The sequence below is a fragment of the Vigna radiata genome, chromosome 6 (genome assembly GCF_000741045.1).
Source record: "Vigna radiata var. radiata cultivar VC1973A chromosome 6, Vradiata_ver6, whole genome shotgun sequence".
Taxonomy (NCBI): domain Eukaryota; kingdom Viridiplantae; phylum Streptophyta; class Magnoliopsida; order Fabales; family Fabaceae; genus Vigna; species Vigna radiata.
Genome location: NC_028356.1, coordinates 35778049 through 35803559, shown reverse-complemented (window position 1 = coordinate 35803559; position 25511 = coordinate 35778049). Strand labels below are relative to the sequence as shown.

General features: G+C 29.4%; 2 protein-coding genes across 2 annotated transcripts in view; both read left to right on the top strand.

The window, feature by feature from the left end:
* The first annotated feature begins 1315 nt into the window (after positions 1-1315).
* Positions 1316-3184, top strand: LOC106764042 (probable galacturonosyltransferase-like 1). The gene has a single exon (XM_014648241.2). It carries the CDS (start codon positions 1506-1508, stop codon positions 2547-2549), a length of 1044 nt encoding a protein of 347 aa, XP_014503727.1. The 5' UTR covers positions 1316-1505; the 3' UTR covers positions 2550-3184.
* An 8526-nt stretch (positions 3185-11710) lies between these two features.
* Positions 11711-25511, top strand: part of LOC106763778 (lysM domain receptor-like kinase 4) — a 15473-nt gene continuing 1672 nt past the window's right edge. Inside the window, exon 1 of the mRNA XM_014647934.2 lies at positions 11711-13501. Within this exon, the coding sequence (XP_014503420.2) occupies positions 11751-13501 (1751 nt within the window). The 5' untranslated portion in view covers positions 11711-11750. The remainder of the gene's footprint in view (positions 13502-25511) is intronic.

Genomic DNA, 25511 nt, shown 5'->3' with positions numbered 1-25511 from the left:
ATTCATTACAGCCAATTAAGAATAGATAATCATAATAATTATATATGATTTTCTTTATTAATTTCGTAAGATATCTTTTTCAGAACAATATTGTTACAGAGTTCATTTCAAACTTAAAAGCAATCAATACTTTAAGTAAAACTGTGTCAAAAACTAACTTAAATAACAAAAGAACTTGTTAATTACCTTATAGGTATATCATCTTAACAAAATTATTAAATAATAATAATATATTATTGATTGCATGTGTATTTTTAAATATTAAATAATATAATACATTGTAAAAAAATATAACAAAAATGTTGAAATTGCAAGTTTTAGTAAAAAACAGTCAAAGACTGTATGTCAATATTTATTTGGAAGATAAATTGATCAAATAAAAATTAAAAGTTGAGTTTGCTTAAACCTAAATCAATGAGTATATCTTACCTATAAATGTGATCATTTCTTGAAGAATTAATTTCTTCTAAATTAGAAATGAAGCGATGTGAAAATGCTAGGTTGCTGAGACAAAGTTTGCTGATGAATGCGACATAGTTTCACTAAATAAAAATAAAATTCGTCAATGCAATGACCAGGAACCATGAACAACGTTGAATGTGAGTAAAAAACATCATTAATTATATGTTCTTTATTACTTTGGCACAACAGTGCTCTACCGTTCTAATTTTCTAAGTCAAGTGTCCTTATTTGGAAGGACACTATCCTAAAATAACCTCTATTCCAGAGAGTGAAAAATATGAGAGAAATAGAGAAACATAAAAACGTTTGGTTTGAATGTACTTGCATGGTAGATAATTGTTACGAATACACATTTCCCATTTCCATTTTAGAAAAGGAAAAAAATTTCTTTTAATAATTATCTTTGTAGAACATTTACCTGATAGTTTGTGATAGGTCTGTTTCAGATATTTTTTTAAGTATAAATTCAAACAAATAAATAAAATGATGACATGTATCTTATTATTAAAAATAGTTATTAAAATAAAATATCTAGAAAATAATAAAAATGAAAATTGAATGAAGCATGAAGATGGGTGTATTTGAGTTGTCAAATTGAGTTATTTTTTCATTATGGCAACATACTCCACAGCACACAAGTACATACCATGTTTGTGTAAGTGGACTACCTTATTTTCTAGTCCCATCCCTCCTTCAATGTCCACTAGCATACCCCATATTTGGACTTCAAAACCTTAGGAACAGTACCATTATAATTATTTTTTTTTTTGAAATTATTTAAAAATATATATGTATGTATAAAAGATGATTTTTCAATATAATATGACTAGGCTGAAAATCTTTGTGAACTCCACCAACTTATGTGTATTCTTGACTTTATTCTCAATCTTTCTCTATTGCTAGTACTTTATAACTTTGCTAGCTAACTCAAAAGCGTGTTGTTTGAAACCTCAAACTCCAATTATAAGCCATCCCAAAGATCTCTCTTATTTTCTCATTCATTCTCAGCACACACAACAACGATCAACGATCAACGATCAACAATGATGTTCTATTCAAATCTTCTAAGGAATGTCTCCCTCTTAGTATTATTATTCTTCTCGTGCGTGTCCTCCACAAACAACCTCTTCACCCAACAATTCAAAGAAGCACCTCAATTCTACAACTCCCCAAAATGTCCTTCTCTTTCCAACACCCAACATTCAAACCTATTATGCTCCGAACAAGCTGTCCACGTGGCAATGACGCTGGACACCACATACATCCGAGGTTCAATGGCGGCGATCCTCTCCGTCCTCCAACACTCCTCCTGCCCACAAAACGTCTTCTTCCACTTCGTCTGCTCCTCCAACGCCTCCCTCCTACGCGCTACAATCGCCACCTCCTTCCCCTACCTCAATTTCCAAATCTACCCCTTCCACGACCACCTCGTTTCCGGCCTCATCTCCACCTCAATCCGCGCCGCACTCGATTGCCCCCTCAACTACGCGCGCAGCTACTTCCCCACCCTAATCCCACGCTGCGTCAAGCGCGTGGTCTACCTCGACTCCGACCTCGTGCTGGTCGACGACATCGCCAAACTGGCAGCCACGCCGTTGGGAGAACACAGTGTGCTGGCGGCGCCGGAATACTGCAACGCGAACTTCACCTCCTACTTCACGCCCACGTTCTGGTCGAACCCTTCGCTGTCGCTGACGTTCGCGGACCGGAGAGCCTGTTACTTCAACACGGGGGTGATGGTGATTGATTTGGAACGGTGGCGCGTGGGGGACTACACGAGGAAGATCGAAGAGTGGATGGAGGTTCAGAAGAGGATGAGAATATACGAACTGGGTTCGTTGCCGCCGTTTTTGCTTGTGTTTGCGGGGAACATTGTTCCGGTGGATCATAGGTGGAACCAGCACGGTCTCGGAGGAGACAACTTTCGTGGTCTGTGTCGGGATCTTCACCCTGGTCCGGTTAGTTTGTTGCATTGGAGTGGGAAGGGTAAACCGTGGGTCAGATTGGACGATAACAGACCTTGTCCTCTCGATGCTCTTTGGTCACCTTATGATCTTCTACGCACCCCATTTTCTCTCGATTCTTGATAAACATAAAATCAAATGTGAATATCTTTCTCAACAATCTAAGTTTCATCCTTAAAATTCTACACTTTGATGTCTTCCACATGCTTTTATTATGCATGCGATGATGAAGGATGAAGGTGAAACTTTAGTTTTGGCTGAGACACAGTACGAAGATGTCTGATAATGTCTAAATTTTGTTATTTTGATACATGCGTAACATGGCTGTAAACAGAGGTTAGTTTCTCTGCTGTTCAAGTGTAATTAAAGTTAATAATACGTGAAAGGATGAGTGGGGTTTGTGATTCTTTTTACAATGACGGAGAACGTAAGATTAATTCTGCAACATATGATGAGTTTGTGTATAGAGAAATACTAGTTGTGTAATGCGTTCCTTTTTTGGTTCATGATCGATGATAATTGAACATGATTAAGATTTTGTTCAGATCTTCCTTATTTTCTGGTTTTCCTTCTTCAGTGGTTTGATAATGTGAACCAAGTTCTTGCTTTGTTGCTGTAATTATGTGTGTTTCCGGATTCTGATGATGTTGCTCTCTTCTAGATGACTGAGTTTCAAGCAAGAGGAAGTGGTTGGTCGGTTTCCATTTCACGTTTTTCTAGGTTAATAGATCAAAATTTGTGAATGTTTGAGAGACAGTAGAGTCAAAATCTTCATTTAATAACGCCTAAAAAAACTAAAAGTGATTATCAGAGGCTATAATGAAAACGCAAACTGGTTATTTTACAATTATTGCATGGATGAATTTGCAATTTTAAATTACATAATATTTTTTCTATAAATAAAGTTAACTCTATTCTGTAACATGTTTTTAAAAACTATAAATATAGCTGTAAGAGACATTACATTGTTGTAATAGTAGGAGTAATTGGTTATATTTAGCAAATGGTCAAATGCATGCATGGTTGGTTTAATTTTAATAAGGATAATTTTATTTTCAAAAGATTTGTATAAAATATATAATGTATATGAAGGAAAAACAAGACAACAATAAAATAAATAATGTGATGATAAGAGATACAGTATATATATGTTACAAAAAATTATGTAAAAAATATAAAACTGAATGTTGATTATCCAAATGTTGACTTAATTTATATAAAAAATTGAATCGATTGTATTGTTTATAAGTTGGTCTTGAAAGGAATATGATGAGGTTGGAAAGGTGTTATGCCAGCCATTAAATTTAAAGTATAGAAACAATGTCATGTGCAATAATAAGTAATTGTCAGTGAAAAGAAAGGAGAAACTGATGATTGGAGGTCAATAAACTATGATTTAATTTCAAATTCTAATAATAAAATAAATTCTAATGTAGATGATGAAAAGCACAGGAAAAATTAAAAGTTATTTTGCAAAATAATATAATTAAATTATATGATATTATATTGACAATTTGTTTACTATAGAATCTAAGGTTATAAAATAATGAGTTTTGAGATGAATATTTAATTCGAAAAAGAAGAAAAAGGACGGAAGCAGTGTCGGTAGAGGAAGAAAAAACAAGTGATGAGAAGATACTAAAAACATGAAAAATGAAAAAAGAAAATTGGGTAACATGATTTGTACGACAGACTTTCTTCTAAGGAACCCAAAATTCAAATCTAAAACAATAACAATAAAATACGACAAAACATTGATATTTATGTTTGGATAATGATATTTTAACAATTTTTTTAAACAAGATATATGTTATTATTTTATTGATTTATTTAAATTTATTTTAAAAAGATATTTAAAACAGATATATCACATACTGACACGTATATATTTTTAAAAAATAATTATTAAAAAAAACTTTTTTCTTTTTATAATTTGGTGAGTTTACTGAAACAGGTAATGCTAGTAAATTGAAACGAAGTACTGTAGAATTTCTTATATGATGTTTTTCGTAGGGCCCTTTCAGTATCTACCACCACTCTCGCCCGAATCTTTATTCCGGGTCACATCCCTTGCATTAATGCTAAAATAAAATCAATATTATATGCATTAAATATATTTTTAAGTTTATAAAAAATTGAAATTTGTCTAGAACAACAATAAACGCTTATAATATGTTAAAGTTATATAATTTATACTCACTTAATGAGGTTTTTTTCTTCTACCTTAGTAGAACTAAATTAAACGACCAAGTTCATTTAATTTATAAATTATACATCAAAGATGTTTCGTATATATCGAACAAGAATTTATACAAAGTGAAATTTTATCAATTTATTCATGAGTAAAAACCTTTTTTTTTCATAAAAAACAGCTCATTATTTTATCTTAATATACATATATTAAGTGTCTAAGTTAAGGTATTAAGATATCAAATTCTCTTACATTCTTAATATACACTAGTGAAATGCATATGTATTATTATTTTTTTTAATAATTATTCTTGTAAGATCAAAATCGATGTGAAGCTATTTTAATATTTTTTTAGCAAAGAATTAGTTATTCTTTTAATCAAAATATTTTTAGACTTTGATGTAGCCTTAGACTGAGAGGGGTCATGTTTTCAATATCACGCTTTCAAGTTAAGATGTTTTAGGTTCACGTTTTTTCTAGACCAAGAGGAGATTTACCTGTAGAAAATACTTTGATAGTCAACTTAATCAAACATCATAAATGTTATAATAATGAATACGTAATTGATTTACTTTATGTATTATATTATTTATACTATATTTATGGATTTTTACCTAGATGAGGCTAATCCATGTGACTAATTACCTTAGTCAACCTTGATTAATATATACAATTTAACCTTCATCGTAACTTAATCACATTTAACTAACATTAATGACTTGATCGATATGATTTTGTTCTTGTTGAATATACTTAGGTCGAGACATCTAAGTCTAAATAGCCAAGATGTACTCAAATATATGTAATACAATATTAAAAATAATAAAATTATTATTACTATAATTATGAAATTACATATAAATAATTTTTATAATTTTATTGTAAATATTTTTTATTTATTTTATAAATACTTTTATAATTAAAAATGATTAAATTAAAAAAAACATTTAAATTTAAAAAAAACGATTATATTTTAAAAAATAATAAAATAATAAAATAATTATTTTAATTTAAAAATTAAATTTAAAAAAAATATGGACACCAATTCCCTTTATATATAGACATAGATAATACAAATTAATACTTTATAAAAAAATCAAATCTAACTACAATTTACACCTATCTACTATAAAATGAATTCTTGTCCATTTATTTGTGAGCAATAATTTTTTTCGTAAAAAATAGTTTAGTTTTTATCCTAATAAATGTTCAAGTTAAGCTACTTTTTATATATCATATACTTTGATATAATTTTAATCTATAAATAATACAATTACTATTTTATAAAGATTTTTCATATCTAACTAGAATTTATACATAGCTACTACAAAGTGAATTCTTATCCATTTATTTATGAAAAATAATTTCTTCACAAAAATTAGTTTGCTAAAGATGAAATCAAGGTTGATGAGTTGGATTATAATTAGGGTAATGAGCATACACAATTATTGTTTGGGAATATTTCTCTTTAATTCATTGAAGTAAAGACATATATATATCACTCACATTAACAGTAATAGTACGCGTATAGCCAACAAATTAATCAATGGGTTTAATTTAATCACCCAATTAAAGTAGTTTTAATTAAACGACAATCTTAATGCCTCACTGTTTTTAATTAAGAGTTGATGATGTCGTTTTAATTCCGAACTTCCATGAATTTTCCTCGCAACACGACAACAACTTTATTTATTATTTTACGCATGGTTAATTCAAGATAGTGACTGCATTTTATAACAAAGATCTTGAAAGATTAATTAATATATATTATTAAAGTTATAATCATGGAAGATCTTCTGTCACAAAAAAAATAAATAAATAATGGTACAACCGTTACTAAATTGACCTCTTCTCTTAAAAATAATAGTTTTCTAATAATTAATATTTTTTATTAAGTAGGGTTATGATAGAAAATGGGATAAAACTTGATCTAATTGGTTGTTACCTCTTCACTCCAAGAAACTGGTATAGATTGCTGTGCTACTTTACAAAATGGCAGAAAGCATATGGAAAATTGAATGGAGAATCAATTCCCATGAACATTGAAATTCCTCACTAGCTTTGGGGGAAAAAATCTTCTTTCTAAATTACATTTTTTTTTAAATTTTATTTCTGATTCACATTTCTTTCAATTTCAATTTATAAACTTTACATTTTCATCGTTACATTTATAAATTTTAGAATATTACATTACAATTTGATGTTTAACTTCATATTCATTTATTCTTTTTTATTACCTAAGTATGTAACGTATCAGTGAGTGAAATTTAAGTTAAATGAATAATGTATATTATATTATTTAAAATTTTTAAGGATTACATATGATGTATATGGATTTGTGTATATACGTAAATTTATAAATTTTGTTTTATCATATAAAATAAAATTCTTAGTGTTACCATTTGAATAATGGTACATAATCTCTCTTATGATAATGTAAGTTATTTAAAAGAAATAGAATATATTACCTTAAGGTCATTTGTAGGAATCTTATTTCTTCTTCGTTATATTTGAATATTAGAGTTTAGTAGAATATAAGATAATTTTCAATGAGTATCTTTAGTAAATGCATAACACTAGACTTACATGTCACATCCTTCCTTCTTAGAGATGATATGAATATTAATTTAATTACCACATTCAATCATTAAATAACATCTCATTGGTCTTGTAACACTCTCTTAAATCGTTTCCTTTCATCACATAATATACCTCCTTGTAATTTTCTCCTTAATTAATATCATTAAGTTATATAAACTCGCTTAGCAAAATCATACCATCGATTAGTAAGCAACCTTTAGAGGCTCTCTCGCTCAGTGAGTCTTCTTTTCCTGACTCTCTACCAAACTCGAGTTTGGTGTTCACTTAACAAGAATCTTCTAGCTCAGTGAATAAGCCTCTTTCGATTCTTTATCAAACTCGATTTTAATAGTGATATCTTTCGATTCTTTATCAAACTCGATTTTAATAGTGATATAGTGAGAATAGGACTCACCCAATGAGTCTACATAATGTAGACAAAATAATCTTAAAATTTGGAATTGCAATCCATACCAAATATGCATCTCATGTTTCATACAAGTCATATAAATTACAAGAAGACCACAATTGACAATCATTTATTCTAATTAGCATCATCAAATTCATAATTCCATTACTCATTGAAATCCAACAATACATAACGTGACACACTATCTTACCTAAAATTCACATATAACCTACGTTGAAGTTCATACATCTCATTTCAAATATATCAACCATCAACATGTAAAATGTGTTATATACAATCACGTTTCAATAATCATACAACAAATTAATTGGAATTCAAACAATGGAATAGTTAAGATTAACTTCTCTCACATTATCCAAATATGTTTCTCTCAAACAAGAAGTTCTAAGCCTACCATTAAGATTAGATAGCAATAAAAAGTCACCAAGAATAACCTTGAGTCACATGAAACTTTAAGGTTCAAAACTTAAAAAAGTAAAATCAAGACTTATTAGGTTCGACTCTTTGATAAGATTGTTACGTAGAGTCCTCATAAAAATCACAACTATAATTCTTGATTTTTAAGAACATGAAAAACGAATGAGATAAACTAAAGAAAATGTAAAGATAATTCTAAAAATTTGATTATAGATAAATTATGATTTTATAAAAAGAAACTTCAATACAAACTTTTATATAACTTACATCTTTTAATATACAAATATTTAAAAATATTACAGTGTTTTAATTTTAATTAAATAAATAATACTTATAAATTGATTTATAAGAGATCACAAATTATATAATTTGAAATTCAAAATGTATTTTTCATTTTGTGTTTTGAAATGTACAACTTAAAATATAAATTTTGTATTTGAAATTTTACATTTCAAAATTCAAAATAAAAACCTTTAGTGAAATTGAATTTTTCTTCAAGTGTACAAAGTGGATGATGAGATTATGAAAGAAAACAGGAATGAGTAATAGGCCCAGGTGTTAAAGGAAGCCCAAAATGTCATAATAGACCAAAATAAGCCCTTTTCTTTTATTTATTTGCATTGTGTGAATTCCTTATCTAAGAGTTTTGCAATTTTTTATGAATAAAAAAGGGATAAAGGAGAGCTCAGATAGTATTATATAGAAATCTTATAAATTAGAATACTACTTAATAAATAAAAGTATTAAATTAAAATTAGATATATTCAATATTTTTAAAATATAAAATGAATTCAATAATTAGTATATAAAATTATTAATAAAAAAGGTTAAATATATTTTTAATCATGTAAAAACTAATGAGTTTTGATTTCGGTTCATATTTTCTTTTCATTTCTATAAAATTTGAAATCAAAGTTTTTAGTCTACATATTTTACATTTTGGTATTAGTTCTTATGAAATATTTAATTTAAATGTCATCCCTTTAAAATTTTAAATCACTATATTTAACCCTTAATACTTATTTTTCTTTCTTAAACACTATATTACGTCAAAAATACTAGTTGGGTTACTTGAAAGGGTTAATTGATATTTTGGAGTATATAATTAATATCATGCAATATTATGAATAAAAAGCATTGATTTCCAATTTCAAAGAGACCAAAAGCAAAGAAAAAATTATACAAGACGAAATCAAAATATTTAAAAGAATAAAAAATATTGGGAGAGTTTAAATTTTCTAGAAAATAAATTTATGGGTATGAGGTGATTTAATAAATAATAATAGAAAATAGAAAACTGCTTATCGTACGTTGTGTATTTTTCTGTTTTTTGATAATAATTATTACGAATGAAGAGCATAATTTCCGTATAACTAATTGGAGAAGGAGAAAATTTCTAGGAAGATAAAATGAATTGAAATTCTCAAATAAATTACACACTAAACTTTTGTAGAAGTATATTTTCCATTTAACTTCGAAAGGTAAAGTGCATATATATATATATATATATATATATATATATATATATGTTCATGACAACTTGGAAAATATTAAAAAATATTTTACCTTTTATTTAACTTTTTATTTATAAATAAATTGAAAGTATATTCTTAGACATTTTGAAAAGTGGAGAAGTTGAATATCGATTATTTAGCAATATTAAATAAAATGTTGGTATATATAATTCATTGTCTGACTTTGTTGTAGTTTTATTTTCAACAAAGAGATGCTGGCCGGCTGGTGTATTAGCTAAGGCTATTTGTATATGTCGTCATCCTTAATTTATCTTTAATTATGTTTTATGCATTAGAAATCAAGGTTTAATTAACATCATGATAATAATTGTTTAAGAGGTTTATTTGTTGACAAAAAATAGATGTAAAAATTCTCTGTTAAGAAAACTATAATACTTTTTTTTATATATTTTTAATTTAATCTAAGTTCATCAGAGTATATTTGTTTGCATCTCCGAATAGATTATGAGAGGAAGTTGAAGAATTAGAATATATGAAGTAAATGAAGTGTGTTAAAATGTTATTTTCAACATTTTAAGATTGCGTATACGATAAGTAATATTGGTAATGTAATATTTGACTTTGGAGGAGAAGCATATTATACTATATTTTCATATTTGCATGCACCTAATATTTTAATAATAATAATAATAATAATGTTCATATTTAGTAAAGTTAAGAAGGTCATTTTAGTTAGGATTTACAGAATATAAATTGAACTAATTAAAATGGTCTGGTTTGCAAATTTTCATCAAAGCTAATCATAATGTAAACTTTTGCCAATAGACTTAGTCATATAACAAAAACATAAGATAGTAAAAGCCTATCGAGATTTATGTCATTTAGTTGAAGAGGAAGTGTCACCTATACTTGATGAAATGTGTAAGAAATAAGTTGTTGTAAGAAGTTATTGGATGACATATATACCAACAAAAGCTAAGTTATAAGACTGAAAAAATTATTATAATAAGCGTTACCAGTATCTATCTAAATCTCAACTTAATATGAGTTTTTCAAAAGCATTCAATCATTATATGTACGTTATTGATAATTTGAATAGTCTTCGTACATGTTTTATTTAAATAATTTATTTTACTCTTATTGTTTTGTTTGTGTTTTATCTTAGGATTTTGTTGTGGAATTAGTAGTCTTACATGATTGGTTATTGAAGGAAATTTGTAGACTTAGGAATCCACTTTGACACCGTATAAGTAATAGAGTAATGGTAGAATCACACATTTTTATATTCATTTAACATATAGTATAATATATGTATTGTATGAAATATATCGATCCGAGTTAATGATCATTCATGAGCAGTTAACAAATATATTAGCAGGTATTAATGGTTAGATTATTTTACGTTTTACAAATATATTATTGGATTTGATTGTCTAAAAGCATACTGTATTAATGATTAATTAAGGGATTTGATTGTCACAAGTCCTATAAATATACAATTGATGTCCAGGTAAAGACATCATTTTCTAACATGGATCTATTCTAATAAAACAAATATCTTTTCATAAAACATATCAGACTTGAATGTGGAGAGGAGTGGACAATTAGATGAAAACAAAGTAAAAAAAGACGACCAATCCCAGAACAATTCAAAATCCAACCGAAACCGTATAAGAATAAAATGGTTATAAAATTGTCATTTTTCTAAATAGCAGAACAGTGAAACAATTAAAGATATATGTAATTAAAAAGAAGATCTTGAAAATGTACAAAACACGATCTAATTAGTAAGATAAACCGTGCCAGCATCAGTTCGAGAACGAAAATACAAGGACAAAATCTTGAACCAACTTATTCAAGTTGCTGTATATTTTTATACATTGGTTCATTCTCTCAATGATTAAAATAATCCACATCCTTCTTTATCTTCATTTTTTCCTTAGTTTACATCACAGCACAATATAATATGAAGCAACCCCAAAACCAAGTCAATTTTTAAATATGACCACCGTAATGTAATTCATCTCTTAAAGCAATCATGGTACACAGAAACAGTGGTCCCAGACAGCATTTGGCAATTGCCTATTGTTTTCTGTATTATACTGAATTAGTCAGCAAAATTCTTACGCGTTATTCTGCTATAATAGTGGTAGAATGAGACTCAAACATCTTAAATTATCACACACTCAAATGTGTTCTCACTTTGTTTTTGTCTTTAACACAATCTCACCATGAATCATGTTGCATTTCTCTTCACAACAATGTTGTTTCTTCTTTGTTTTGATGGCAAGGCACAGCAAAATTACTCTGGGAATTCANTTCTCAGCTGCAAGAATGATGACAAAATGGGGCCTTCACCTTCATTCCTCTATACCTGCAATGGCCTCAACAAATCATGCATGGCCTTCTTAATCTTCAAATCAAGNCCTCCTTTTAACACCATACTCACAGTTTCCAACCTCACNTCATCAAACCCAGAAGAGCTTGCAAGAATCAATGATGTAACTGTGCTCACAGAGTTCCCAACTGGGAAAGAAGTGATTGTCCCTCTNAACTGTTCTTGTTTAAGTAGGGACTATTACCAAGCTGAAACTGAATATGTATCGGGGCAATCATCAACAGATTTCTCAGTGGCAAATGATACTTTTCAGGGTTTGACCACTTGTGATTCGCTCATGCGTGCTAATCCATATGGGGAATTTGATTTGCATCCTGGCATGGAGTTGCACGTGCCACTCAGATGTGCTTGTCCAACAATGCATCAGGTCACAAACGGCACCAAGTATTTGCTGACATACTCAGTGAACTGGCATGATAACATTACAAGTATTGCTACAAGATTCAATGTAGCAGCAGGTAATTTGGTTGATGCTAATGGTTTTAACACACCAACAGAAACTCTTTTTCCCTTCACAACTGTTCTTATTCCTTTGCCAAATGAACCTCTGAGTTCGATGACCAAAGTTGTTAGTGATCCACCAGATATGTCACCTTCTCTTATTTGCAGCTCCATGAAGTGCAAGTCAAAGGGGAAATTCTACACTGCTATTGCCACCACAGGGGGTTCCATTGTGGTTCTGTGTGTTGTCCTTTATGGGGGTTTTCTGTTCAGAAAGAGATCTGCAAGGTTCGTTAAGAGAGGTGAAGAAGGTGAGAAAGCAAAGAGCTTATCTTCAGATGATATCCGTGGTGAGATAGCAATCATTGAGCATCACTCTAAAGTTTATGAGTTTGAGGAAGTACAGGAGGCCACAGAAAATTTTAGTTCAAAGAATAGAATTAAAGGTTCAGTGTTTCGTGGGGTATTTGGTGAAGAGAAGAACATATTGGCTGTTAAAAAAATGAGAGGAGATGCAGCCAAGGAAGTGAATTTGCTGAAAAGAATCAATCATTTCAACCTGATAAAGCTGNAGGGTTACTGTGAAAACGATGCTTGTTCTTATCTTGTTTATGAGTATATGGAAAATGGCTCTTTGAGAGAATGGCTAAGCAAAAACAGGACTACAGAGCACCAGATTTTGGCAAAGAGGATTTTGATTGCTCTGGATATTGCAAATGGTCTTCAGTATCTTCACAACTTCACGGAACCTTCCTATGTGCACAGGAACATAAATTGTGGAAACATTCTTCTAAACAAAGATCTAAGAGCCAAGATAGCAAATTTCGCACAAGCAGAAGAATCAGAAAGGAAAATAACTTCCGGTTGTNCCTTGTCAGATATGGAGAGGGGTTATATTTCTCCAGAGTATCTGGAGGCAGGGATAGTGACCACCAAAATGGACGTTTATGCTTTNGGAGTGGTACTGTTGGAATTGATCACAAGTGAAGATTTTGTTACTATACCAGAAGAGAGAGAAGCAATGCTTCATGTAGTCATAGTAAACTTCATTGGAAAAGAGAATGAAGAAGAGAAGGTGAGTNTGTTCGTTGATCCTAGCTTCACTGGAAACAATGAGAAAGTGTGTGCTCTCCAGCTAATTAAATTAGGTCTAACCTGCTTGATTCAACAACCAGAAGAGAGGCCAAGCATGGTAGAGGTAGTCTCTAGCTTATTGAAAATATATGTAAGTTATATGGACCAAATATTACCACTTAGCATCAACAATAGTCCCAGCATCAACAATAGTCTAAGCATGGAGATGTGAAAATATACTTTGGCTAGCTGAGATGGAATGTAGAATTCCATTACTTTTGTAATTAATTTGAATATATTATACGTATTTCATGTAAAATTTTAAATTGATTCATTTAAACAGACATTACTTAGTCCTCTAGGATCTGTTTTTACCAATCGTTATTCCTTTCCATGGTGGCCACCTGATTTCTTATTAATTGAATAAAACGTAACTAGTAAACAAAAAGATAGTTGAATATAGGTATTGTGAGGAAAGTGTTCTTTATTGTTAGTTTTCGGAGATAGCAGAGGTTAGGAGTCTATGCCAAAAAGTAGCAGTGTGATAAATTTACGTAGTGCTTTTTGACCTGCCCTAAACCCATCTCCATAAACAGGGGAAATTTCTGACTCAATCTGGTGTTTGATGAACTCCCCAAGCTTCCTCTCAAACTCAGGTATTTTACCCTTTTTAGATGTGTATGATGCAAATGAGGATGAAGCTTGTTTCGGATATAGGGACGAGAATGTCAAATTTCTTCTTTAGTTCCAATGTCCAATCTCCAACGAATACCATTTATAAACATTCGGACTCTCATTAATCAATCCAAGTTGGAGTTATAGTAAAATCGCAGTAAATATAACAAAAATGATTCTTTCATATAGATAACTTTTTTATATTTATTTGACATTATTTTTTGTTTTTACTTTCTTTTTTCTTGAAAAAAATACAAAATTTTATATTTTTTATAATCATTTTATTCTTATAATATATGTTAAATGAATGTAAAAGTGTGTCATGGTATCTCTTTCAGTATAGGGTCGAGTCACTTAAGTCTTGCACAATTTCCTCTAAGCTTCATCCTTCACTCTTTGGTTCACCGGCCGAAAGGATACTTGTCAAAGGTTCTCCCATACAAAGTCAATAATTATCCGATCGGTAATCTGAGTGTTGTAATACATGCGCAATTAATGAGTGTGTCTACCTCTTACCTTTAACCTCTATTTATAGCTTTGATTATGGACTTTGGATTAACGAGACTTTAATCAAGACTCAATCACCTATAATCATCGTTTTATCCTATTTGAACTTACCGCTTATGGTCATTCAGGGACGGATCCTTCAATACACCATGGCACTATACTTACCGTTTATGATCGTCCGACCTAATTGTTGCCCTTAATCCGTCCAACGGATCCTCTAGTAAAGTATCATTGCTCTAAATATAATCACCTATTTTTTTATTTTTACTTTTGACTTATATTATAAATTTGGATATAAACTTATAATTAATGAACTTTTAATCATGGTTTCATTGTCAAATAAGTAAAGCTTACTAATAATCTTGATGGGATGATGTTTAATAATATTTACATTTAGACCGATCAATCCCTATCCGTGATCTTATCCGGTCGACCTTTGTCCCTTTCCGTAGGATCATACGATACAAAACTGATATGGAATTGCTCCTTGATGCAGAGCTAAGTTCAGACTCCAACCACATATGAGCAAAAACCTGACAGATACCTTCTTCAACATCTTCACTTAGAGTCCGACAACCTTCATAAACACAGATTTTAATTTTAATTAAACCATCAATACTTATAAACGGATTTATAAGGCATCAGTACAATACGAAATTCGAAGTATAGTTTTGATTTTGTGTTTTGAAATATACAACTTAAATATAAATTTTGTATTTCAAATTTTACATCACAAAATTCAAAATAAAAACCTTACATTAAAGGGTGAAATTGATTTTGTTTTTTCAGATGTACAAAGTGCGTGATGAAATTATGGAAGTGCAGGAAAAAGCAGCAGAAGGAAAAACAGGAATAAGTAATAGGCCCAGGTGTCAAAGGAAGCCCAAAATGTTAGAATGGACCAGCTTAGGCCCTTTTCTTTTAGGACGCTCCTCTCTACACCTCCACTCCTTCTCCCACCACCTCCCCCAAATTCTTTTATTTACGAAAATAGCCTTAAGTTAAAATGTTTTTACTTTTACCATTTAGATTTTTTTTAAATCCTAATTCTACCCTCTGTTATTTGCACAGTCACACAGCCAATGCACCCCCACCCCCACTTCTCTCTCTTTCACGGATCTTTTTCCCATTTCCGTTTTCTCCCTTCTTCTTCCTCCCCTTTCACTTTTGTTTTTTGTTTTCATTTCTCTTCCCCATTTTTTCTTCCTTTGCATTTCAGTTTCACTATTTCCATTGATCGTTGAGTGGTGGTGTGGAGAAGCATCCGTGAAGTAAAGTGGAGTTCTTCGTTTCGGTATCTAGGTTGGTTTTCTTCACTTTTTCTTTTGATATCCGTTAACGGATGTTTATATCCGTTAAAGAGTTCTCCATCTTCCTTTTGCATCTTCTTTGACAAACCTTCGCCTGATGCAGCTCTATAACCACCGAACCTTTTCTTTCACTAGCACCACTACCGCTAGACCACCTTCTTCCACCACTTCGAAGAAGCTCCTACCTCCAAACACAGAACCAGAGTACCAACAAAAAACACAAACAAAACAATACCAGTGAAGGAGAAATAACACAGTGAAAAAGAAGAAAATGTGATTTTTGTGTTGAGAGTGTAAACGATTTTACAATGAGGATCGCTTGAAAACAATTTTTTTTACCAACCATTTTACATAATTTAATAATTTTTATAATATTTTTGATGTATAAAAAAATTGTTAAAAAATAAAACAAATTGGCTTGAATAGATGTGGGAGAAGTGTTGTTTAACTGATCTTGATTACGGAAGTCAAGATCCATTTAAAGGCTAAAGAGATATAGGTAAAAGAAAATAAAAAATTTATCTGCAGGGCAAAACGGGAATGTGAAGGTGCATGGAACAATATGTGGAGGTGGAGGGAGTACCCCCTCTTTCTTTTATTTATTTGCATGGTGTGAATTCCTTATCTAAGAGTTTTGCCATTTTTTATTAATAAAAGAGGTATAAAGGAGAGCTCAGATAGTATTATATAGAAATCTTATAAGTTAGACTCCTACTTAATAAATAAAAGTATTAAATTAAAATTACATATATGCAATATTTTTAAAATATAAAATGAATTTAATAATTAGTAAGTAAAATTATTAATAAAAAAGTTAAATATATTTTTAATCATCTATAAACTAATGAGTTTTAGTTTCGGTTTCTATTTTCTTTTCATTTCTATAAAATTTGAAATCAAAGTTTTTAGTATAAATATTTTACATTTTGATTTTAGTTCTTATGAAATATTTAATTTAAATGTCATCCCTCTAAAATTTTAAATCACTATATTTAATCCTTAATTCTTATTTTACTTTCTTAAACACTATATTACGTCAATATTACTAGTTGGGTTACTTGAAAGGGTTAATGGATATTTTGGAGTATATAAATAAATAATTAATATCATGCAATATTGTGAATAAAAAGCAAAGATTTTAATTCCAAAGAGACCAAAAGCAAAGAAAAAATTATACAAGACCAAATCAAAATATTTAAAAGAATGAAAACTATTGGGAAAATTTAAATTTTCTAGAAAATAAATTTATGGGTATGAAGTGATTTAATCAATAATAATTGAAAATAGAAAACTGCTTCCATAAAAAAGATCCAGCTTAAATTCAAAATATGAGAAAGATTAAAAAGATCATTTTACACGTGTATCTAAAACAGGTTAACATTTTTTGACAAATTTTATTAGGTAATATGTTTTTTAACCAATTCAGAAGATTATATGAAAATGTGCTTATTTGGATTGCATTAACTTTATATGTTACTATAATGTGTAAAAGTTGAATTAATTATTTCTCATTTTTTCTTCTTATGAATACTCAAACAAATTTTTTATTTGATTGAGTGATTAAAAGAGTATTATAATCAAATGTCGTTATCAATAATTTATATTTTATATTTTAATTTCAAGTTTATCGAATAAGATTATTAGAATTAATCATTATATATTTGAGATATTATGTATGAAAAATTTCGTCACAAATTTATTATAAAATATTTCAAAAAAGGAAAATAAGATAAAAATACTTAATCTGACTTAAACTTTAATTTTTAAGCATAGTATTGGGTGAAACACATACTTTTTTGTGTGTTTGGTTGGTTAAGTACTTGAATATGATGTTTGACAAATTATTACAAAGGGAAAGAAAAAAATATTAATTTGGAGCGTTAACAAAAAATAATGTATTTTTCTGTTGATAATAATTATTAGAAAGGAAGAGCATAATTTCCGCATAACTATATAGTGAAGGAGAAATTTTTAGGAAGATAAAATGAATTGAAATTCTCAAATAAATTAAAATTAATATACATACTAAACTTTTGTATAAATATGTAACATTATAATTTTCATTATATTTTATTATTAGAATTAATTATATTTTTAATAATATAAAATAGTTAATTCAAAGAAATTATATAGATGTTATTACAAATATAACTTATAATAACAAAAAATATATAAATAATATTTTAATTTTTAAGAAAAATTATATTGATCAAGAGTGTAATAGGTATTTATAAAAGAAATCGAGAAAAATGCAACAAAGCTTCTTGTTATGTATTTTTGCTCCATCTCTTCGTAACACGTATTCACCAAAGGCATTCTCTTATACTCTCACCATTAAGGTGATTATTGCAGTCAACAAGAAGAAAAATAGACAAACAAACACAAAGAAAAATGGTAAGTCAACGTACCAAAAACAATCATATATTAAATTTATATAGAAGTAGGCGTATAACACAAATAAATCAACACATCCTAAGACATACAATTCTTTCCTCTAGATTTGATCATCCAGATATATATATTGATATCGAACTCTAGGAGCCATGTACTTGGAGGTGGTGCAACAACAACAACTCATCCACACCAACTATCACACTCTGAGGTTAATCCATCAAACATCTATGGCCAATAAATGACCATGAGACTAAGGACCTCCTGCTACTCTCTACAACATAATTATCCTTCTCTTCTTGAGATTTGAAAGTTATTGATAACGTTAGAATAACCCTAATCACAAGCATCCTATATCAATACATACACTATACACAACCATCTTAAGAATTTCTCCTTGAAATTCTTATAGCATCATATATAATTTCACACTCACAAACCAATTTCATATCAAATCCATATATATAATTCATTTAACATACACTAAATTTCTAATAAACAAGATAAAATCCATAAAGCACATCTTAAACAAACATAAGTCAAAGAGTGTAAAAAAATATCATAAAGCTACCAGATCAGGGCTTGCTCAGTGAACAAGATCACTCGCCCAACGAATTACTGGAAAAACCACATTTAGACTTGCAGGGAAAAGTGACGTTCAACACCTTAGTCCACCGCTCAACGCCCACAAGCCAGAGAACCCACTATTTTCACAACGCTTAGCGACTTAAAGTGTTCTTGAGTGCTAAGAACACAAATAGCTTATTATCTTCACAACGCTTAACGCTTTATAGTTTAGTGGCTCTTTGACTTGGCAAAGCTTAATGCTGCCACACCAGAACAAACAATTCTAAAATTAATCTAAATGTACTCTAGTCTTAACCAAATGACCCAATTTGATATCCTTATCTTTGTGATTGTTTATAAAACATATTTAAACATTTAGATTGAATATCAATTGGCTTATTTGATCAATAACTTAGTCCATTAGACCAAACCAACACTTCATCACAGCCTAAACAACAATGAGCATCCTAAAGACTTAATTTCAGTAAACTAAATGACTAACCGAGTTCCAAATGATACAAATACAAACTCTTATCCTCAACTTCATTCAATAAACTACTCTCATAGGATTTCACCTGTCAAACCACAAATTTTATACCAAAACCAAACATAACACTAACCTTTTACCATACCAAAATCCAACATTGATCCCAACTAATTATAACATCAATTTCCCCAGTCAAAGCAATCCAAAACAAGTAACATTTACAAGTGATCACAACAAGGTTTTTCATATATCAGACAACACATACTCCAACCAAGTTCAAACGATCAGACTATAATACACCGAATTTCAACAAGTTCATTTACTCAATTCCATAGCTTAGTCAATTTAATCCAACTAAAACAAACTAATTCATATTTATCAAAGTACTAAAATAGTATAAATAATGTATTTAGCTTCCCTTACCTTATAGATGGCTAAATTGCTCTAAAGGGCCTAAAATAGTACAAAATGCATAAGAAGTTATATCTTCTCCTACGAACAACAGAAACACACTCAAGGTACATCATTAGAACTATTGATCAATAGAGAGTCTTATAGAACCTTGTTGATGGCTCCATTGTCAAAATATCATTCATAATCTTGACCTTGATAAGGTGAAGCTATGAATGCATGTGTATTCCTTGTTTTTCACTTTCAACATATTGAGTTTTTCCTGTATAGGACTTATCAAATTAATAATAATATTGTATAGTAGTGTGACCAATCCTTCTGCATACCTGGTATATTGGTTTTGACATCCTACCTCTTCCTCTGCCACCTCTCGTGCCTTTGAAATTAAAGTCTCTCCAATCACCTTGGGATCCAAATTTATTGTCTCTGGACTCCTTCTTGGCAGCAAAGTTTGTAGAGACATTCAAGTTAAGGCTGCTAAAATTATTGAGTTGATCTAATCTGCTTTCAAAGGTTAAAAATTGAGTTTTCATTTCAACCCAACTAATGTTAATCTGGTCAGAAAACTTGACAACCACTAGATTGTAATTAGAATTCAAACCATTTAGTGTTTGAATCACTAAATTAGAGTTAGAGATTGGTGAACCTGTCAACTTTAACTTGTCAACAAGATTTTTCATCTTGCTAGGATATTGCTCCATCTTCATGTTTCCTTTACGTGTGTTGTGAAATTCAGATTTCAGATAGATGATTATGGATCTGGTTTGTGCACCAGCAGGACTTTGAGCTTCATCCCAAAGTTGCTTGGATGTTTCACAATGAAGCAATTGAGTTGTGATGTCAATTGACATAGAATTCATCAGCCATATAGAATGGCTTGATCTTGGGCTTGCCAATCCTCATAGCTAGGATTGAATTTTGTTGTCGTGTTCTCCGCAACAATGAATTGGTTTGGACATTCTATTGTCCCTAGTATATAGCCATCATGTATACATTCTTTAATCATTGGTAAGACTAGAGATTTCCATAATGGATAATTGTCTGTGTCCAACTTGACAAAGATTGTAGAAGGTATGTCACTTTTCTGATTGACAACGGATGACATGATGATTGTGGTTATGGATCAAGAACTGTTTGCTTGATAGCTTTGATACCAAGATAGAAAATGTATTGAATTGTATAGTTTGTATTGATAATGTACTGTTTAAATATAAGTAGGAATATATAATCAAGATCCTATAATTATGGTAATACATACAAATATTTTTCTCAAAGATACTGATGAATAATTAATATTAGATCATAAAAAAACTGTGAATCACCAAAATTAAAAGCTATAAATGATAATACATGTGAGAGAGTATTTTGATTGACTCTACTTATATACATTGATTATAAAGAAAATATGTTATCTTTTATTTAATTTTTATTTATAAATAAATTGAATATGTATTGTTAGACATTTTGAAAAGTGGAGAAGTTGAACATCGATTTTAGTAATATTAAATAAAATGGGTAATATATATAATACTGTGTCTAACTTTGTTGTTATTTTTTTCCAACAAAGAGATGTTGGCCGGCTGGTTTATTAGCTAAGCTATTTGTACATGTCATCATCCTTAATTTATCTTTAATTATGTTTTATGCTTTCGAACAATGAGGTTTAATTAACATCATGACAATAACTGTTTTCTTCTTTAAAAATTTAAGCTGTTTATTTGTTGACAAAAATAGATGTAAAAATTCTCTGTTAACAAAAATATAATAGTTTTTTATATTTTTAATTTAATCTAAGTTCATCACAGTATATTTGTTGCATCTAAGATGAGAAAATATACATCTCCGAATCGTTTTTGAGAGGAAGTTGAAGAATTATAATAGATGAAGTAAATGAAATTTGTTAATATGTTATTTTCAACACTTCTAGATTGCGTATACGATAAGTAATATTGGTAATGTAAGATTTTACTTTGGAGGAGAAGCATATTATACTATATTTTCATATTTGCATGCAACTAATATTTTAATAATAATAATGTTCATATTTAGTAAAGTTAACAAGGTCATTTTTGTTAGGATTTACAGAATATAAATTGAACTAATTAAAATGGTCTGGTTTGCAAATTTTCATCAAAGCTAATCAAATTAGTATAACTAAGAATGAATTGGTTGAATTCAATTGGATTTTATTACAATTACATTTTAAAAATTATTTTAAAATCTTAAAATACTTGTATAACTTTTAAATATTTACAATTCAATAACCAAAATTTAAAATGTTTAAAATTAAATTTTTAAAGACTATTCAAAATAAAACTGTAATAAATAATAATAATAATAATAATAATATCAAATCAGCAAAAACAAAAAAATTGCTATCTCTAAAAAAAATTAACTTTGAACATCAAAAATTTTAATTTACATGAATGTTGAGTCTCTGGAAATTTATTTTAGATGATTGAAATTCAAATGTTCACACTATAACAAAAAAAAATTTCTCTCTCAAAAACATTCAAAAGACAACAATATATTTAAATTGTCCATGTTTACATTGAAAGACTATTTTTATAACAAAGTATCGAATTCTAATGTTGATTTTAGATTGTACAAAATAGATGTGATTTAAAATAAACAACTTGTGTTATTTTAGTTTTAATTAAATGTTGACAACATATATATATTGGTTAGTTGATAAAATTATTGATTTGGTTACAAGAACATGTTAAAACAGATTAGAGTGATCGAGATTTGCTGAACATAAATTAAATATTTTTAACATGTTTTATTATTTTGACAGCGAATTGGTCACTTGAAGAACATACAAATAATTGCACGTATTAACTGATTATTTAAGTGACAATATTCATCACTTAAGTTATGACTTGAATGTTGAAATGATTTTTTATTATAGAAGTTTCATTGAAAAGTACTTGCTTAAGCAATTAACAATTGGAAATTTAATGTAGGTTTGAAAAGTTAGTGCTTTGATGTCATAAGCCTAAAAGATGACGTAAGAAAAAAAAAAGAGATAATACTAATTTTCTCTCCATTGCAAGTTAAGATGCTTAAATGCTTGATGAACACTTAAACAATAAATATGTTGTTAGAATTGTTAAATCTAATAGATCTCAACTAAGAAGGAATGAATTGGATTAAAAGTTTAAGATCTTTAGCTTTTTTAAAAAAACAATGTATGATAGCTATTTTTAATGGATTTTTTCAATCTTTCGAAGATGTGAAAAATGGGTAAAAAAAATACAACAAGAATCACTCAAAAATTTATATTGGTTCGACTTAATTGGGTTTATATAGTCTTCTTAATCAAGTTTGGAAGAAATTTCACTATAATGATGTGGAGTTTAATATTGATATACAAGTTCTCTTATACAATCTTAAATCTAACAATCAAGGATAACTCTTTATGATAATGTTACACATAATCACTCCCATCTCTTGCCGGCATAGCAAATACATACAACAATGATCAAATTTACATAATACACCTCATGAGTGGACGCCATACTAAAACCAAAATAAGTCACCACTTAATTACATCCAACCATGCTTGAAGGCTTCTATTCTTGATTCCCAAGTACTAAGGTTCTTTGTTCTCTAAGAAAGCTTGCTAGCTTTTCTTTCTTCACAAATTTGAGTTATGTATAGCATATTCACACTAACACGACCAAACTCATTTATATAGAAAACATGTTATTTATATTTTTAATTGATTATATTTTAACATAGTAGATTAAAACTGAGTCTATTTCTATATTTTAATAGATTTGTTAGTTCAATAATCATTTAAAGCATGATGTTTCTAACTTGCTCAAGATAGTTGGGACATTATTAAGAATATATCAAACATTAATCAGTTTGCTCCCCCTTTCAACAATCTCCCCATTTTCTTAAGATAGCCAACATGTATTTTTGCAATTGAAGTTTTCTCCCCTTTGATCATTAGCAAAAATGAAAAAAATGAAAAAAATAAAAATAAAAAACTTCATAAAGCAAATATAACAATTATAGCAAGTTGAAAAGGTCAACCGTATAGCAAGGTAATAAGTTCAACCATATAACAAGTTTAAACAAAGAATATAAAGTGCACAACCAAAATAGAACATTAAAAGGAAATTAAATGTAATGTTTATAGTGAGTGATTAGCTAAAGGGATTAGTGATATTAGGAATTTTCCTCATTCTCATCACCTTCTTGTCCATCAGATTTTAAATGCAAATGAGTAATGTGTATTCACTGCAAAAAGAATGTTATGCACAAAAGGTATAATGTAGGTATTGACTTTTACTTATTCCCCCTTTTGTATATTATTTAAAATTGTTCACAGAGTAAGAGTTGGAATAATTAATTAGGCAAGTGATCTAATAGATTAAAACAAAAAACAATGTTAAGAAAAGCAATGTCAAAAATGTTTTAAATTTTTAGCTTTCACATGTTACAAGGTTTTATATCTTATTTGTGGCATCTAAAATTAGGGTGTTATACTCGACTACTCATTTTCGTTCTTCCATCCTTAAGTTTTCAAACTAGTCTCGAAGAGTTTGAAGTTAGACTTGCTTAACAGAGTTGTCTCTTTTGTACGCTTTCTCCAAGATCTTCCACGTTACTCTTGAAAATACATCTTTTGCTATCTTTTCAATTTGCTATCTACAAAATTGATTTGTTCGTCGACACTCGTGTTTTATTCAATACAGCAACTTGGGTCATGATCTGTTCTTCATCTTTCACTAATTCTTAGTATTCATTCTCTACTATATCTCACACATCTTAAAAACCAAGATGAGTCTTCATTTGTTCATTCATTCCAATTATCATAATTGGATTTTTTTCATCAATGGGGATATACCATTAGCAACTTTTGTCATCTCACTCACTCTCTCTCTCTCTCTCCCTAGCACTCTAATACACTTTTTCACTCTCTCAATTTTTTCCTTTCTCGCTTAGACACTCAGGACATAAAACTCTCATGCCAATTTATAAAATAAAGGCATGACTCACTATATTCGTACTCTATAATTCTGTATATCATTGCCGCAAACCTTAAACACTGCAGGGAGAGGAAATAAAAACAATAACCCTAATGTGCCAAGTATAAAAATAATAATAGAAATCTGTAAAATTAAAAACAATAGCATGGACTAACTCTCTAAAGCTAAAACCAATAACAAAAATAAAAAGTAAGACCAAAAACAAAATTACAGAAACACCCTTATTTATCTTCATTTTTCCTTTGTTTACATCACAGCATAATATAATATGAAGCAACCCCAAAACCAAGTGAATTTAAATATGCTCAGTTATGTAATTCATCTCTTAAAGCAATCATGGTACACTGAAACAGTGGTCCCTCACAGCAATTGGCAATTGCCTAGTGTTTTCTGTAATATACTGAATTAGTCAGAAAAGTTCTAACGCGTTATTCTGCTATAATAGTGGTAGAATGAGACTCAAAAATCTTAAACTATCACACACTCAAATGTGTTCTCACTTTGTTTTTTCGTAGTCTTGTTTTTGTCATTAACACAATCTCACCATGAATCATGTTGCATTTCTCTTCACAATAACGTTTTTTCTTCTTTGTTTTGATTGCAAGGCACAGCAAAATTACTCTGGGAATTCAGTTCTCAGCTGCAAGAATGATGACAAAATGGGGCCTTCACCTTCATTCCTCTATACCTGCAATGGCCTCAACAAATCATGCATGGCCTTCTTAATC